Genomic DNA, 15,763 nt, shown 5'->3' on the forward strand with positions numbered 1-15,763 from the left:
CAATCATTAAATATTTAAAAGTTTATAGATGGTAATGCATTGATTGTAGATTTAGGAAGATAGCTTAACGAGTGTCTGTCGCCTGCATCTAACGCGATTAACGCGAGATAACACGAGATTGGCATTGCTTGATGACATCTCCTCAATTCAAATTACTCAAAAACAATTTTATTTGTTGCAGATTTTCTATATGGCGCCATTTATATTGTACAATAGGTTATTGCAATGGTCTCTGTCATAATCACTTGAAATCAACGTAGTTGAAACGAAGACAATATAGATGTATCGGTCTAATTCATTAATATTTTATATATATATTAATACAATATACATTTATCAGTTTAACAATTCTGGGACTATTATACTAACTATACAGTTAAAAGTGTAATTTCACACATTAATACATATAAATTAGAGGAAGTAGTAATTAACCGTTGTTCATTTTTAACATTTTTTTATTCGAGCGTCACTGATGACTCATTTGTGACGAAACGAGCATCTAGCGCAGTGGCGGATCCAGCCATTTTAAAAAGGGGTTTCCCAACACAGAGTAAAAGGGGGGGGGGGGTCCAACTATATGCTCCCATTCAAATGCATTGATCGGCCAAAAAAAAGGGGGGGTTCCAACCCTCGGAACCCCCCCCCCCCCTGGATCCGCCACTGTAGCGCATATATAAAGTTTCAATCATGGGATCTATGATGAGTTTATTCACATGTTATAAATACAACAAGAAGCTATAAATTAATTTAAAAAAGCAACAAAAAAAAAAATTATTAGGAAATCACATAAACAATAAGCGGATCCAGGAGCCCTCCCCTTACGCTCTATGGGAACAGTTTTGCTGATTATATAGGAAATCAGTGAAGCATGACTGTACATAGCGGTCCCCTATAAGGGAAGTTAGTGGGCTCCCCTTATGAACTCTTTTTGGATCCGCCACTGATAACCCTATAAGGAGCTAGACCAGACCTGTTCACAAGGTACTCGTGTCCTTCCTTCCTTTATGTCTTCATTTCCTCAATGAACAACAAAATACAATATTACAATATGGGGCACAACTTTTTTTGATAAATGGCCCTGTAGGGATTCGGATCAATCCGTGGTTTCGGATCATTATACCCGATGTGCTACTGTTGTACCTACATCATCCGTAGATTTAAAATCAAAAGCATTCTGTGTGATATGTGATTTTTTATGATGATGGCGCCCAAGAAACTTGACCAGTGATGTGGCGTTATAGAACTCGACAATTGATGTGGCGTTTGTTATTCAACCAAACCAGTGATGTGGCGTTTGTAATTCAACCAGTTATGTGGCGTTTGTGATTCAACCAGTGATGTGGGCGTTTGTAATTCGACCAGTGATGTGGAGTTTGTAATTCGACCAGTGATGTGGCGCTAGAAATTGACCAGTGATGTGAATTAGAAATTTGACCAATGATGTGGCGTTAGATATTTCACAAGTGATGTGGCGCAAGAACTTTGACCAATGAATCGGAGTAAAAAAAATGACCTGTAATTTGGCGTTTGAAATTTAACCAGTGGTGTGATAATCGAAGTTTTACCAATTATGTGGCGATACAAATATGATCAGTGATGTTGCCTTAGAAATTTCACCAATGATGTAGCGGTAGAAATTAGACCAACGATGTAGTTTAGAAATTTGACCAGTGAGTTAACTATCTCAATATAAAACCAAGAACACAGTCATACCATTCAAGGGGTACAATCAAAATCACGTGATGGGTATACACACACCGGAAGTTACAGTCGAACTCGTCGCTTGAAAGGTTAGTAGTTGCATTTTCTTGTTTATATCAATTAAATTTTGATTAATAAGTTGGCACACCGAATGTCGGATAGTATGTAGTTTTAAAATACACAATTGTTTTTGCTAGAAAGCGTGTAGTTATTGCAAACACTTCGACGGTGAAATTTTGGAACTGTGTCGAAGTGTTCGCATTAACTGCACGCTTTCCAGCAAGGATAATTGTGTATTTCAAAACTAGATAGTATCCTACATTCGGTGCACTACCTTATTTATTAAATTTTATTGATATAAACAAGTAAATACGACTACTTACCTTTCAAGCGGTCTGCTCGACTGTTACTTCCGGTGTGTGTATATCCATCACGTGATTTTGATTGTACCCCTTGCCATTGTGATATTAATAAAGTCATATGAAACGAGTGACCGGTGAAAAATAATGTTATTCCAATTCTTGTACCAATGCATACACACATCATAAACTTAGTCTTCTGTGCACGATTTATCATTTTTTTCGAGTAAGTTTCGTATAATCGTCATTTATTTTCAATCAGTCAGTGTTGCTATGAAAATATGGCAGGTAATTAAAGTTCGTGCTTTGAAGCCGAAGTTTAACGATTGTCACGTGTTTGTTAACAATCAACCAAAAAGCATGGATATTGAGCACGTTTTTAACATGTACAATCAGATACTTATAGTTTATTTTAAGGATATCCATGCGTATTTCGATCACCGGATTTTTACGAGCAGTGGCAGATCCAGAAATGTTCATAAGTGGGGGCCCATTGACTTCCGAAGAGGGGGCCCCGCTCCAGTCCCGCGTCATTGATTCCCTATATAAGCAACCAATTTTTTCCGAAAAAGAGGGGGGGGGGCTAAATTCGCCTGACGAGATGGGTGACACTGAGGTCACTTTGCATACGGAAAATATGTCGGGGAAATTGCTTCCTGGAAGGTAGAAATTAACATAAAGTACACTTCTTCTAAATACGAACAAATTAAATAATTTTCTTCAGAAAAAAAGTATATGTACATAAGTTTTATAATGAAAACTATCCATTGAGTTATAAAAATTCATATGCATTATTTTTTTTAATTTGAGGTTTCTTATGACTTTAAGCATGTTAAGCGTGCAAATTAATAATATAGAAGTAAAAGCAATCATGCATGACCCATTATTTCGGACATCGACGTTATTTTGTCTCATTGGCAAGCATACTACGTTTGTTGTTTTCTTTCTCAATAGAAAGCAGTTTTAAGATCTATATATAGTAGGGTAAACATGGTAAAGCATACCAATATAGTAGGGTAAACATGGTAAAGCATACCAATATAGTAGGGTAAACATGGTAAAGCATACCAATATAGTAGGGTAAACATGGTAAAGCATACCAATATAGTAGGGTAAACATGGTAAAGCATACCAATATATACATGTTCATTCCTTTTTCTTTAAAAAAAATGCCGTCTTTTTAAAATATTCCTTTAAAAAAAATCCACACGTACACCCTAACACATGCAAATTCCTCCTGTTCTTATTTCACAGATATAAGAGTTTGCTTTTCATTTCGGTAGGTAATGATTGGTGATCAGGAATAGGTTTCTCAAAAAAATTACGACTAAGATTGGTGTCAAGTCAAGAACCAATCAGTATACTTACGATCAATCTTAGTCGTAAGTTTTTGTGAAATCGACTTCAGGATATGATACAAGACTGATTGGGTAGAAATAACCCTAATGAAGAGCTTTGGAGAAAATCCAGGCGACACAGTCAACTACATGTGATTAATCATAAAAAGCAACATATATGATATACTGTAAAAAAAAGAAGATGTGGTATAAATGATTGCCCATGAGACAACCATGACAACTCTCCACAAGAGACCAAATGACACAGAAATAAACAACTATAGGTCACCATACATTCTTCAACAATGAACAAAGCCCATACCGCATATGCAGCTGCAAAAGGGACCGAAATGATAAATGACATTAGTACACAGGTATACTGGATATAGTTTTCTCAAAATAGAATGCAGTCAAATATAATTTGAAAATCGACTTTGGCATGTTCGTCTCATTTCATAATTCTTATGTTCATATTAATAATCCAAATAATCAGTACTTCACATTTTAACAGTTTAAATGTTTCTTGAATCCGTGAAAAAGTTTATGATTTTGACGATTTAAATTTTTGTGGATGTAGATAATCCGCACACTTTCAGATTATCAGTCTGTCCGCTATTGTATATAACACAAACAAAATTTCATGAATAGTACATGTAGTATAGCACCATTAGTTTTTTTTACATACATGTATTGTGAGTGAAAAGATTTTAAAACTTTCACACTAAACGGGTGTTAGTTAACGCTGACATTGTAACCTGAACCACAAATTCACAAATTAAATATTTCTACATGGAACATATTCACTATTGAAGACTGTCCAATGTTTGATTCGAAAAGTTGCCAATAACGTTTGTCCGCAATACCACATTAGTAACATGATTAAACTACAAATGAACAATGCATATTGTGAATATAGCACTATTGAAATGTGAGTATTTAGAACTGTCACAGCACGAATACTAGTACAACGTAGTACCACAGCACGAATACTAGTACAATGTAGTACCACAGCACAACTACTAGTACAACGTAGTACCACAGCACGAATACTAGTACAATGTAGTACCACAGCACAACTACTAGTACAATGTAGTACCACAGCACAACTACTAGTACAATGTAGTACCACAGCACGAATACTAGTACAATGTAGTACCACCGCACAACTCAATTCAACTGAAATAATCCTAGTTGATAAGTATAGCTATGAAACTTAATAAGTGTGTTTTCTCAATATTTTAATGCACCATAATCGTGATAATGTACACTTGTCTATTGGAATTTTTTTTCAACGAATTTTTCCGAAGCATCTTTAAAAATATTTTGTAAAGAGATTCCAATTTCCATTAACAATCTTAATTGTTCGGCGGTATACTTGGCTTGTTTCTTCTGAGGTCCGATAGTCTGAGGTCTGATACTGTTATCCTGTGAGCGGCCTATGTTACATATCGTCGGAAGTTTGTTGGTCAATTTGAATTTGACATTTCCTTGAGTATTTTGTGTTTTAGTAGCATTGAGCGCTATTGTTGTTGTGTCAACACATTTTTGTTTGCTCAAGTTTTTGTCATAATGAACAGAGGTCAAGGTCACAATCCTGCGATCAGTATTAGTTTGACTACTACACTCATTTATGTCTACGGTGCATTTAGTCGGTTGTAAGTCGACTGATGTGATGACGTCTACGGTGCATTTAGTCGGTTGTAAGTCGACTGATTTGATGACGTCTACGGCGCTTTTAGTCGGTTGTAAGTCGCGGACTGATTTGATGACACACTCATGTCTCTTTGACGTTCTTAGCAGGGATCGATCATTGGTGTGCGTCTGATCGGCATTCAATCTCGATGCACAAGAACTACTTCCGGGTGTACTGTTTATTTCATTTGGGATGTCGGTTGTTTCATCGCTATCGCTTATTGATATAACCAGTGGAAGATTGGTGGTTATAGCCGCGGAAGGTTGAAAGGATGTAATCACCTTAGGTTTTGACGTCACAGTGGATACACTGGGTCCCGAGGTTGGATTTTTATTCAACGTCTTTTTGGTTTGTTTACAGACAACAGCTCGCTTCTTCATTTTCGGTTTCGTTTTTCCGGATGCGCATGATGCACTATTTCGTGCGTAACTATCCTGTTTTGATGAGCGAGACGGTGACGAGTCGCAACTTTCTGTAAAACTAGATCTAGACATGGATCGATTGTGTGATCTGCTTCTGGATCGAGAATAACTTCGGGAATATGTTGAACAATCATCGGAATACACAGAATATCGATGCATAGTGTAGTAAGGATCGGTATATGGATAGTCTCGAAGTGGAAAATAGTCATAGTCATAGTCAGAGGTAGACGAATATGAAGTAAACGAACGAGATGAAATACTATCCGAGCATGAATGTCTTCTTCTCGATGATCGTGCATATCGGAATCTTGAATCAGAACGTCGGCGTCGACTACGAGATCTTGAATCAGAACGTTCGCGTCGACTACGAGATCTTGAATCTGAACATCGGCGTCGACTGCGAGATCTTGAATCAGAACGTCGGCGTAGACTACGAGATCTTGAATCAGAACGTCGGCGTCGACTACGAGATCTGGAATGCAAGCACTGGCTATCACTAGAACTACTGCTAAAAGTATCTTTTGAAGACGATTGGCGACGTCTTAAATTTGAGCCTGAACGTCGGTGCATATATCGTCCCCTTGAATGTGATCGACGAGATACAAATGTTTCCCTGGAATATGATCGACGATTTCGATATCGTTCCCTGGAATATGATTCACAATAACGGTTCCTTGAATATGATCTGCGATATCGTTCTTTAGAATATGATCTGCTATATCGTTCAGTAGAATATGATTGACTAGATCGATAGATGTTCCTTGAATATGATCGTTCTCTATCTCTGGAATAAGAGTGTTTATAACGTTTTCTTAACGATGAAGACGACGATTCCGAGAAAGACGATTCAAAACTGCTAGATGAGTATGAACTATTCGAATGTGAGCCTCGGTATGAGCTAATGGAACGACTCCGTATTCTCTTACTATGAATGTTTCGTACAGATAAGCATTTCTTATTTTTGTCCAATGCAGTACACGTTGTAATCTGTCTCTGTGTGCCTTTGTCACAGGTAGAATCACTTTGTTTAGCAGGATTATCGGTACTGTTGTCACTTGTTTTTGATGTCTGTTTCAAATTAAGTTTTATCTCGATTTTTTTGCGTTTTATAATCGTCTTTTTCACCTTAACGATGTTCACAGACTTTTTATCAGTTTTCTTTGATTTTTCGTCACCTTTGTTCACGTTGTTGTTTTCGTCCAAAATAATTGTTATCAAGTTTGAATTCGCTGCCGGTTTCTTTCTTATGCCAGACGCATAAGTAACTGGGACTTTCTTACCTTTCTTAACGTCGTCCTTTTTCAAGTTCACTTTGTTTTTATTGGTCTTTGTTAAAACAATGGTCCTTTTCTTTCCCTTTTTCACTCCTGTTACTTTGGTTTTAGGTTGCACCGAACTGTTAACCGTTTTCTCCATGCTGACACTTTCACTACTTGTAGACGTCCTAGTATTTGATCTGTCCAATGTTGTTTTCTTTTTTGCAAGTTTGTCGGTCAAAGCATCATAAATGTCAAAAGTTTGCTCTCTTTTGGAAACCGCCTTTTGCACGTTGAATTTCTTCCTATTATTCGAATCGTCTTCCACACATTTTACACACTCGATGTTGTTATTTTGAGTACACGCTGTGACATCGGTAGCAGACGTATGCACGCGACTTTTCCCATCACACACTGCAGACCGCCTGCCGATACACACTTGGATGGACATTTCATAAGATAACAGTAGCCGAAGTCTAACAGCGAATTAAAGTGTTGAATAATCCTAATTAATCCTATTGGTAAAGGTGACGTGCATTCTCGTGATATAAATGTCATTTTATGACGTTCGTGAACACCATACTCCACAATATTGTGAGGAACAACAAAGGGGAAAATTAACATTCCTCAGTGAACTTTATTTACATACATGTACATGTACATACCTGACCATCTGGTACATACATTGGACCATTTAAATGGCCACACTTATATTTCTCATTATTACTATCGGGTCATAAGAAAAAGAGAGAGAGAGAGAGTGAACAAATAAATAAATATTTATAAAGGACGCAATCAATAATCATATTGTATTTCTCCCTCGTGTAAAATATGCAAAGAAATGCATGATTTGGTTGTACTTGTTTTTGTTTTTTGGTTAATAAACTTTTCATTTTTTTATTAGGCTTTGGATTTTAAAATGTTTGGCATAGACCATCACCGAAATACACACATAGTACAGAAAATTTGGTACCCGGCGTTAATCGTTATTAAAGTCCAAAGATGACAAAATAAAAATTTCAAAAAATAACGAACGAAAACATTGCACGGATAATGAAAAAAAATTGTATAACATCAATATATAAAACTAATAAATAACATAAATAGAGAGCACACATATTAATATAAGAACCTTCTACAAACTACAAGTATTTTATTACTTTAAGAGTCTATATTACTTTTAGAAAATTATAATATCCATGAGACTTTATAATTTATTTAGAAACTTGAACTATTTGTACTAAAATCAAATTATGAGATACATTGCGAAAAATCTCGTTCCTGTAAACTAAAATGTGATGTATAAACTTTGGATGTCACTTATCTTTAGTCATTAAAATGCAAAGCGAGGTGGATTAAGCATTTTTCAAGTTCAAACATTCAGTTGAAAAAAAAAAGTTTTATAAAATAAAACGTTTTATCAATTATGTCTGTTTTGTTTACGCATCGTTGTAAAAAAAAATACGGAATTTGATGCGACTGTCATAAAAGTGAGAGGTTTAGCGCTATAAAACCGCGCTATAAAACCAGGTTCAATCCATCATTTCGTCTGAGATTTTGTACATTTGTAAATGCCTGTACCAAGTCAGGAATATGACAGTTGTTGTCCATTCGTTTGGTGTGTTTTATCCTTTGATTTTGCCAGTTGATTAGGGACTTTCCGTTTTGAATTTTCCTCGGAGTTCAGTATTTTTGTGATTGGGTTAAAAAAATTGAGACCGACCGCTGTATATATTTTAACGAAAATCGTGAATCATTCATTTTCTCTAGTATCACCATCTATGAAGTAAAATACATATGCGATTAATTAATAATTACGACGAAAATTGATATTATCTTCAAATATGCCCCGGTGTGGGTGTTTGCATGGCTCTATTACTTAGGGGGGAGGACACCCCACTGGTATGATCTGCAGGGGCGGATCCAGTCATTTTAAAAAGGGGGGTCCCAACCCAGGACAAAAAGGGGGGTCCAATTATATGTCCCCATTCAAATGCATGGAGCGGCCAAAAAAAAGGGGGGTTCCAACCCCCGGACCCCCCCCCGGATCCGACACTGATCTTCTCATATTTAATTCAAAATTATATTTCACAGATTTCTTATAATTCACAAAAAAAGTGGGTTTTTTTTCATGAACTATTTATGGAAAAAGTGAAATCACAAAAATACTGAACTCGGAGGAAAATTCAAAACAGAAAGTCTCTAATCAAATGGCAAAATCAAAATCTCAAACACATCAAACGAATGGTAACAACTGTCAAATTTCTGACTTGGACAGGCATTTTCGCACGACTTGTAGCTTGAAATATAGCTAGGCGACTTAAACTTTTTATCGTATTTTCAAAAAAAAGGCATGGACAAATTTATAGTCTAGCAAAGTACCAGACCATTTTATCGGGGGAAACATAATATACAAATGATCCACCGGGACTTCAACAGTTTTATATCATGAGTTGCTAAATAAACACTGGGAGTATTATATGAGTTGAATATTACAGACATTATCTACCTATAATAAATAGGAATATATATTACAACATATAAAGTTCAATTTCACTTATTGTTAAAAAAAAAAGATAAAGGTTGTTCAGGGGCAAATCAAGGTTGAATTTTGGAAAAAGGGAGGGGGTCCGGGGTATGGACCCTCCTTTTTAGCGATCAATGTATTTAAATATGGACATATTGTTGGAACTCCCTCTCCCTTTTATCCTGGGTTGGTCCCCCTCCTTTTAAAAATGGCTTGATCCGCCCCGTGGTTGTTACTTTTTTTATTTTCACAAACATTTTCAATGTTGAGCAGTAAAACTATTTTTTTTGTATTCTCCGTAAAATGTAACCGTTGTCTCCATATACTTGACAATGCATTTATTTTTCTTTCCCGACAAATGATTTATTGTCAGGTCTGCCATATTTATGTTCAAACGGAATCACAAGAGAAACGATTGTCTAGTTTCTGAAGCTTAGAGACAATAATCTGTGGTCGGTATCAATAATATATAAGGACGAGCGCCATTTTGCCTAGGTTAATCCTATGATCTTGGAATCTCGACCCCCAGCCATGTTTAATGTTAATTATACTTAATTAACGTTATTGACGGACGACAGTTTGCCTCCACTAGGAGTGATTTCACCGTATAGCTGTCTCCCCGTAAGTGCCCTTGGTAATGTTATGATTGGGATATGTCTATAAAGATTGATTAAAGCGATTAATAATAGTATTGGGGATCCCTTTGGGAGAAATAATGACAGGTTTAAACGCATTTGACTAACAGGTCGAACAACTGATGTTCTTTAACCCTGCTGACTGCCATTGGCGATTGCCAAATAAAATTGATCACAAGATGTAACAAAATGGATCTTAATATAAATTTAATACTAAACAGAAAAGAAATTTAACTTGTGGCCACGATGTTCTGCCACAAACATACGGTGTCAATATTTTTTTAGTACACCAGATCCGGATTTCGACAATAAATGTCTCTTCAGTGATGTTAGGGATCGAAACAGTATTTGGAAGGCCATATGAAAAGTACCCTCATTTTTAGATAAGACTCTTGAATTTTAAGAGTCAAAATAGGATGAACGGATCATATAAACCGGAGGGAAAATATGATACAAGCCCAAACGAAAAAATATAAACGAGTCTAAATTGAAAACTACGTTCAAACCTATGATTGCGTTGGATAAAAACCGCAATTTTTATACGTGTGCAAATTTCGTATATATATACAAGATTGTGAGCTATTTTTGTCTGTGGACACAGTTAAAATGACAATAACTCTCTCTTATAGATGGGACAGTGACCTGACAAAATACAGAACGTACAGTATTGCATTGGTTTCTGTCATCAAAAGTATTGATTAATTGATTGTTGGTTGCTTAACGTCCAGTGGAAAATATTCATCAAAAGTATAGTACGTCACTTAAGCAATCTATCAGTAAACTAAAATCGTAGATAAAGCGGGTAACTGCGTGGACCAAGCACGTCCGTTCATTTATAATGACTGAGACGGGACTGAATGATGAATGGTAAAAATTATTGATAGATTGATTGGACTTGAACGCCACTTTCGGCACTATTGATTCATTTCGTGGCGGTTAGTTTTTTACTGGTGATGAAAGCTGGAGTGCCCGGAAACCAAAATTGACTTTCAGTAGGAAATCTGACAATCCGTGAGGAATATGCTGATTAATTACCGATTACAGAATAAGAATAAGATTAAGAAATGTATTTAGACTAAAATCCAAACAATAGGATTGTTACTAAAATACAAAACAAAAACAAACAAACAGACAGACAGTATTTTTTTTTTAATTTTCAAAGGTTTGTCGTATTTGAATTTCCATAATAAAATTGTACAGTAAAACATGTATTAGCCGAAACTTGCATGATTCGGAAACTTGTTTAAACCAAACATATTCTTCAAGTCCTGTCAAATCAATTTTTATGCATTGTGAACCTAATTAACTCGAACTTCTACCCAAACCGAAATAAATGTGTAAACCCCAAAAGAAGTTGAGTTTAGACAGTTTCACTGTAAAACATACACTCTATAATTATCATCCGGGTACTAGTGTTTTCATGTTTTTATATATAGAAAAGATATAAGATTGTACAAATTAGTTTGTACAGGGTTTTTATATTGTACAGTGGTTTTGTACAAGTTATAAGTTTTCGCTTTCCTAGACTGACTTCACCAATCCGACCGACTTTTCAGAAGAATCTATAACATTTGCATTAATTGTTAATTTGTTCTCTTCCTGCGTGCATTTGCAATTGTAAATGTGTAATTGTCTATGATTGCCGTTTCCCCTTTTGAATGCCTGTTATTCTGTCTGGTTTTCTCCACAAATAAAAACTGCATGTCGTCACAATAAAACTTGAGTTATGAAAACTAGGCCCTGAAAAGAGGCATTAAAGCCCAATAAACAAATCAATAAATACGGAATATACACTTGAAATATTTGCAACTTGACATAAACAAGCCATTCATGTCATGCTCTATGCTCATTTTAACATGGGTAGGTATTATATTTGACCACATTTTATACCTCGCTAACGCTCAGTGTAAAATATCGACAAATATAATGCCTACCCATGTTAAAATGAGCATAGAGCATGACATGAGTCTGGTGAAGAGGAACCTTGAGGGATCCTGTACTGGAAATCAACTATAAGTAACTATGAAGGAATTGTTTCTTAATTTAATCAATTTAGAACTGAAGCGTGGTTTTAGAACCGGTTAACTAAAGTCTAAGACCCTTTTTCTTTTTAGATAATAACCTATTCGAGCTATTCTATCGTATCAAATCAAATCATTTTATTGGTGTAAAATCCAAATATTGGATTGTTACCAAGACAAACATGACAATCATTACAAACATATAATATCTAAATTTAAACAACATTCATATTCTTATAAGACTATATATTTAAATGTTTTGGAGGAGGTGATACCTTTGCAAATTTGAAAATACAAGTACAAACATTCATATTAATGCAATTGTTATAAAATATATCATTACAAATACTATAAGAAAATATAAAATAGTCATAATTTTTTTACATCCACTAGTTTTTCTTATCAGCTAGGCTGTTTCTTAATACATATAAATCATTAACTCCCTTGACAATAATTTTAGTTACGTCATACTCATTAAAAATAAACATAAATACAAATTTTTCCTCATCAGACATTTTGGTGAAATCTGGAAACTATATTTCTATATAACGTATGTTATGTATAAAATGGGAAATAACTCTAGTGGGAAAAAAGAACAAAAGAATTTCAAAAATAATATAGAGTTATTTCCCATTCAATGATTTTTTTGTACTTTGAAAGTTTTTGTTGGTACCTACATCGGTAAATGAAGTGCATTTGTTTATGTTAGACTGAGGTAGCCACTACATGTTGATGCGTCTTTACAAATTTAGTGACCTTTTTATTTCCAGGGTCAAGTTAGTCGACAGAACACTGTACGGGTTTCTTTTAATTTGATGTCTAGATAGGCAAATGGGGAGACGTGTGCGCGATTAAAAGTGGTTTGATCTAATCTTATTTTGTGCGTGTACCTATCGTCGCGTTATATCTGGACCATATTTTGTTTGTTCCGATGGATCTGAATTTTAATCAAATTGTTGAATAATCAAAATACTAAAAGTAGTATTTCCCGTTTCCATCTTTTTGCATTTCAGAACCTGTTTTACCTTCTAGCATAAACAGGCGTCGACTAAACAATGCGCCCTAATTTTCCCAGAGAAATTCACTTTTTCTATTTATTTCTAACTATGAAATATTTTCGGCATCAACGTCCATACATATCAATCGTTAACAGACAACATAAATCCATGAAAGGAGTAGGTTCAGTAAGACCCCTTTTCGGCCCCAAAATATAGCAGTTTTACTAAATAGTTTAAATGTAAACATTGAGTTATTTTTTGGAAGGTATAATGCCTCTGCTACATAAATATGGGCTGTTTTTGGCATTACAATGCACATACAACGGGTACTTGCATCATTAAGTCATGCTAAATTACTGAAATCTTCACAATTTGAGCATTTTAGTTAAATTTTAGCCGGTTTCCGTCTTAAATGATATGGAAATGTAAGTTCTGTTTAATGATAATACATAACATATATAAAGGTCGAGGATGAACACGGATGCGGCCACTTTCATTTTTGACAGAAACCATATGAAAAGTGACAGTTTTTGGCATATTTGATAGATTTTTCATATTTAAGCTTGAATCGGAGCGTTTTTAATGAGTGAATCAGTTGAAATCTTTCACAAAAAATAATTGAAATAGACATTTAAGTGTTTAAAAAGTGTCAAAAATCTTTCGTCAGATGAACTTGAAATTTGAGGCCAAAACCGGCCCTTACCGGACCTACTCCTTTTATGAATATGCGAACCGCAAAGAGACTGAATAAATATTAGGCGACTGAAATTGGATGGTTTTTACACTTGTATTTTGTTCTCGTAAGCCACAACTAAGAGAATATTCGTGGTTGCTTAACGTCCAGTCGCAAATATTACATACGTATTCACTGTGTATCATCGCCACCGGAAATTGGGTACTAACGAAGCGGAGAGAAATAGAAAAAAAATTAAGTAAACAAGTTAAGAATTCATTCAATTTATAGCATTTCCACTCATTTGATGAGGGTGCCGCTTAAGAAATGATTTTCTGATATATAATTCTTTAAATTATTAAGCCGATAAGTACAAAATCAATACAAGTTTTTGTGTAATACTCCAAAACTTGCCACTTAGTACCGGAAAATTTCGAGGTCGATCGTCCTCTGTCGCCCCATTCTCAAGATATTGAACTGTTTTTCATTATTTTTCCAGACACGTTTTTAGATTATTATAGTGTGGCATCATATTTACTGAAATTTGTTGTCAAAAAGATGTATTTTAAAGAATACAGACCATAAAAAATAAAGTCTAGGGTATGGCAACTTCCTCGTGTTGACAAATTTACTGTATGGCAACTTGCTAATTTTAATAGATATTTACCGTCCTTTCAAAGAAAATAAAGTATTAAGTTCAAATATTTAAGGGGGGGGGGGGGGTACATTTTATGTTAAACTGCTTTTGTCCTTGTCAAGGTTTAAATTTGTTTAACACTGTTTTTGACTGATAAATTTTAAAAACTGTTAACTGTTTTCGACCCACTGTCTGTAATCTGTTTGTTAAAATTTTCAATGTTGTTAACTGTTTATTTGAAATTGAGATTCCTGTTATCTGTTACTTAATACTTAAAGTGTTCACTGTTTTTGACATTCTTTTCTCTGTTAACTGATCTTAACTGTTATTTACAAGAATCACATTAAAATTTGCTGTCCATCTCTTTCTTTACGTTGCTTCCGCAAAGGAGTGATATAAACAGCGTATATGTAACTGTACATGTCTTTAAAAAATCTTTGAGTATAGTCAATCCGTGATAAAATTGAGAATGGAAATGAGGAAAATGTCAAAGACACAGAAGCCCGACGGTGACCAAACAGAAGAAACAACCCAACGCACCGAGAAAATTATGCACTAGGGTGGGTGTCAATTCACAGATAGGAAAAAAACTTAGAATTGACACTCATAATTTTTAAACACCCTCTTTTCCTTCCTTCCTAATAAATAAGGCTTAACATTTGAGTTATGCATGTGTATATTTATGGAAAGAGAATCGTCCATAGATTTGATTTCCAATAGTAATAATGGTCAAATATAATCTCTTTTTTTGTGTAACCATGGCAACAATCAGCATTTATTTGATACCAAATATTGCAAAATAGGGAGTTGAACATGTCACAAAGATCTCAAAAATTTGGTCCAAAGGAAAATTTCAATCAATAAGAGTGATACCTTTCCTGAAACCATAGACATAAATCTATCATGAGGTAAAAAAAATCATATGCATTTCTGCTGGGTTTTTTTTTTTCTCTCCATAAAATTGAATTGAAAAGATCGAGCGTCAAATCTTTGTTTGAGACCCAATACAAAAATTCTAAATCTATGGCGGTACGGATAGGAACGTATGGACGGTCAAACTGAAAAATGGCTAATAAAACATGCTAAAATCAATATAAATGTTCATATAAACCCACTAGGAAGGCTATATTATTATTCAACTATCTAAAAAAATCAATTCATTTGTACAAAAACTTTCATATTTAGAAAATTCACCATGGCTTAAATGCGAAACTAAACTTGTAACTGTGTATTAGTATACCTAAATCTGTCTCCTAAGTGAGCAATCATTTAACTACAAAAAGTGGTAGAAGTTCAATGTTTGTTTCTTGAAACCTATAAATGAACCAAAATTTAAAAAATGTAATAAATAGACTATTTAGCAAAGGTTACGGACTCAAGTTGGGTCATGAAGTGCAACAAATGCTGCAGTGTAAAACATGTTTAGGGATATATCATGCCCCTCTTTATACGTCTAACCAATGTAGTTATTTCTTGCTTCTATTTGTAATGACGTATCCAAAAC

General features: G+C 34.8%; 1 protein-coding gene across 1 annotated transcript; it reads right to left on the reverse strand.

The window, feature by feature from the left end:
• Positions 1–3,812: 3,812 nt before the first annotated feature.
• LOC143052959 (uncharacterized) lies at positions 3,813–7,422 on the reverse strand. The gene has a single exon (XM_076226136.1). It carries the CDS (start codon positions 7,217–7,219, stop codon positions 4,670–4,672), a length of 2,550 nt encoding a protein of 849 aa, XP_076082251.1. The 5' UTR covers positions 7,220–7,422; the 3' UTR covers positions 3,813–4,669.
• Positions 7,423–15,763: the final 8,341 nt, after the last annotated feature.

Source organism: Mytilus galloprovincialis, chromosome 11 (genome assembly GCF_965363235.1).
Source record: "Mytilus galloprovincialis chromosome 11, xbMytGall1.hap1.1, whole genome shotgun sequence".
In the NCBI taxonomy this organism is placed as follows: domain Eukaryota; kingdom Metazoa; phylum Mollusca; class Bivalvia; order Mytilida; family Mytilidae; genus Mytilus; species Mytilus galloprovincialis.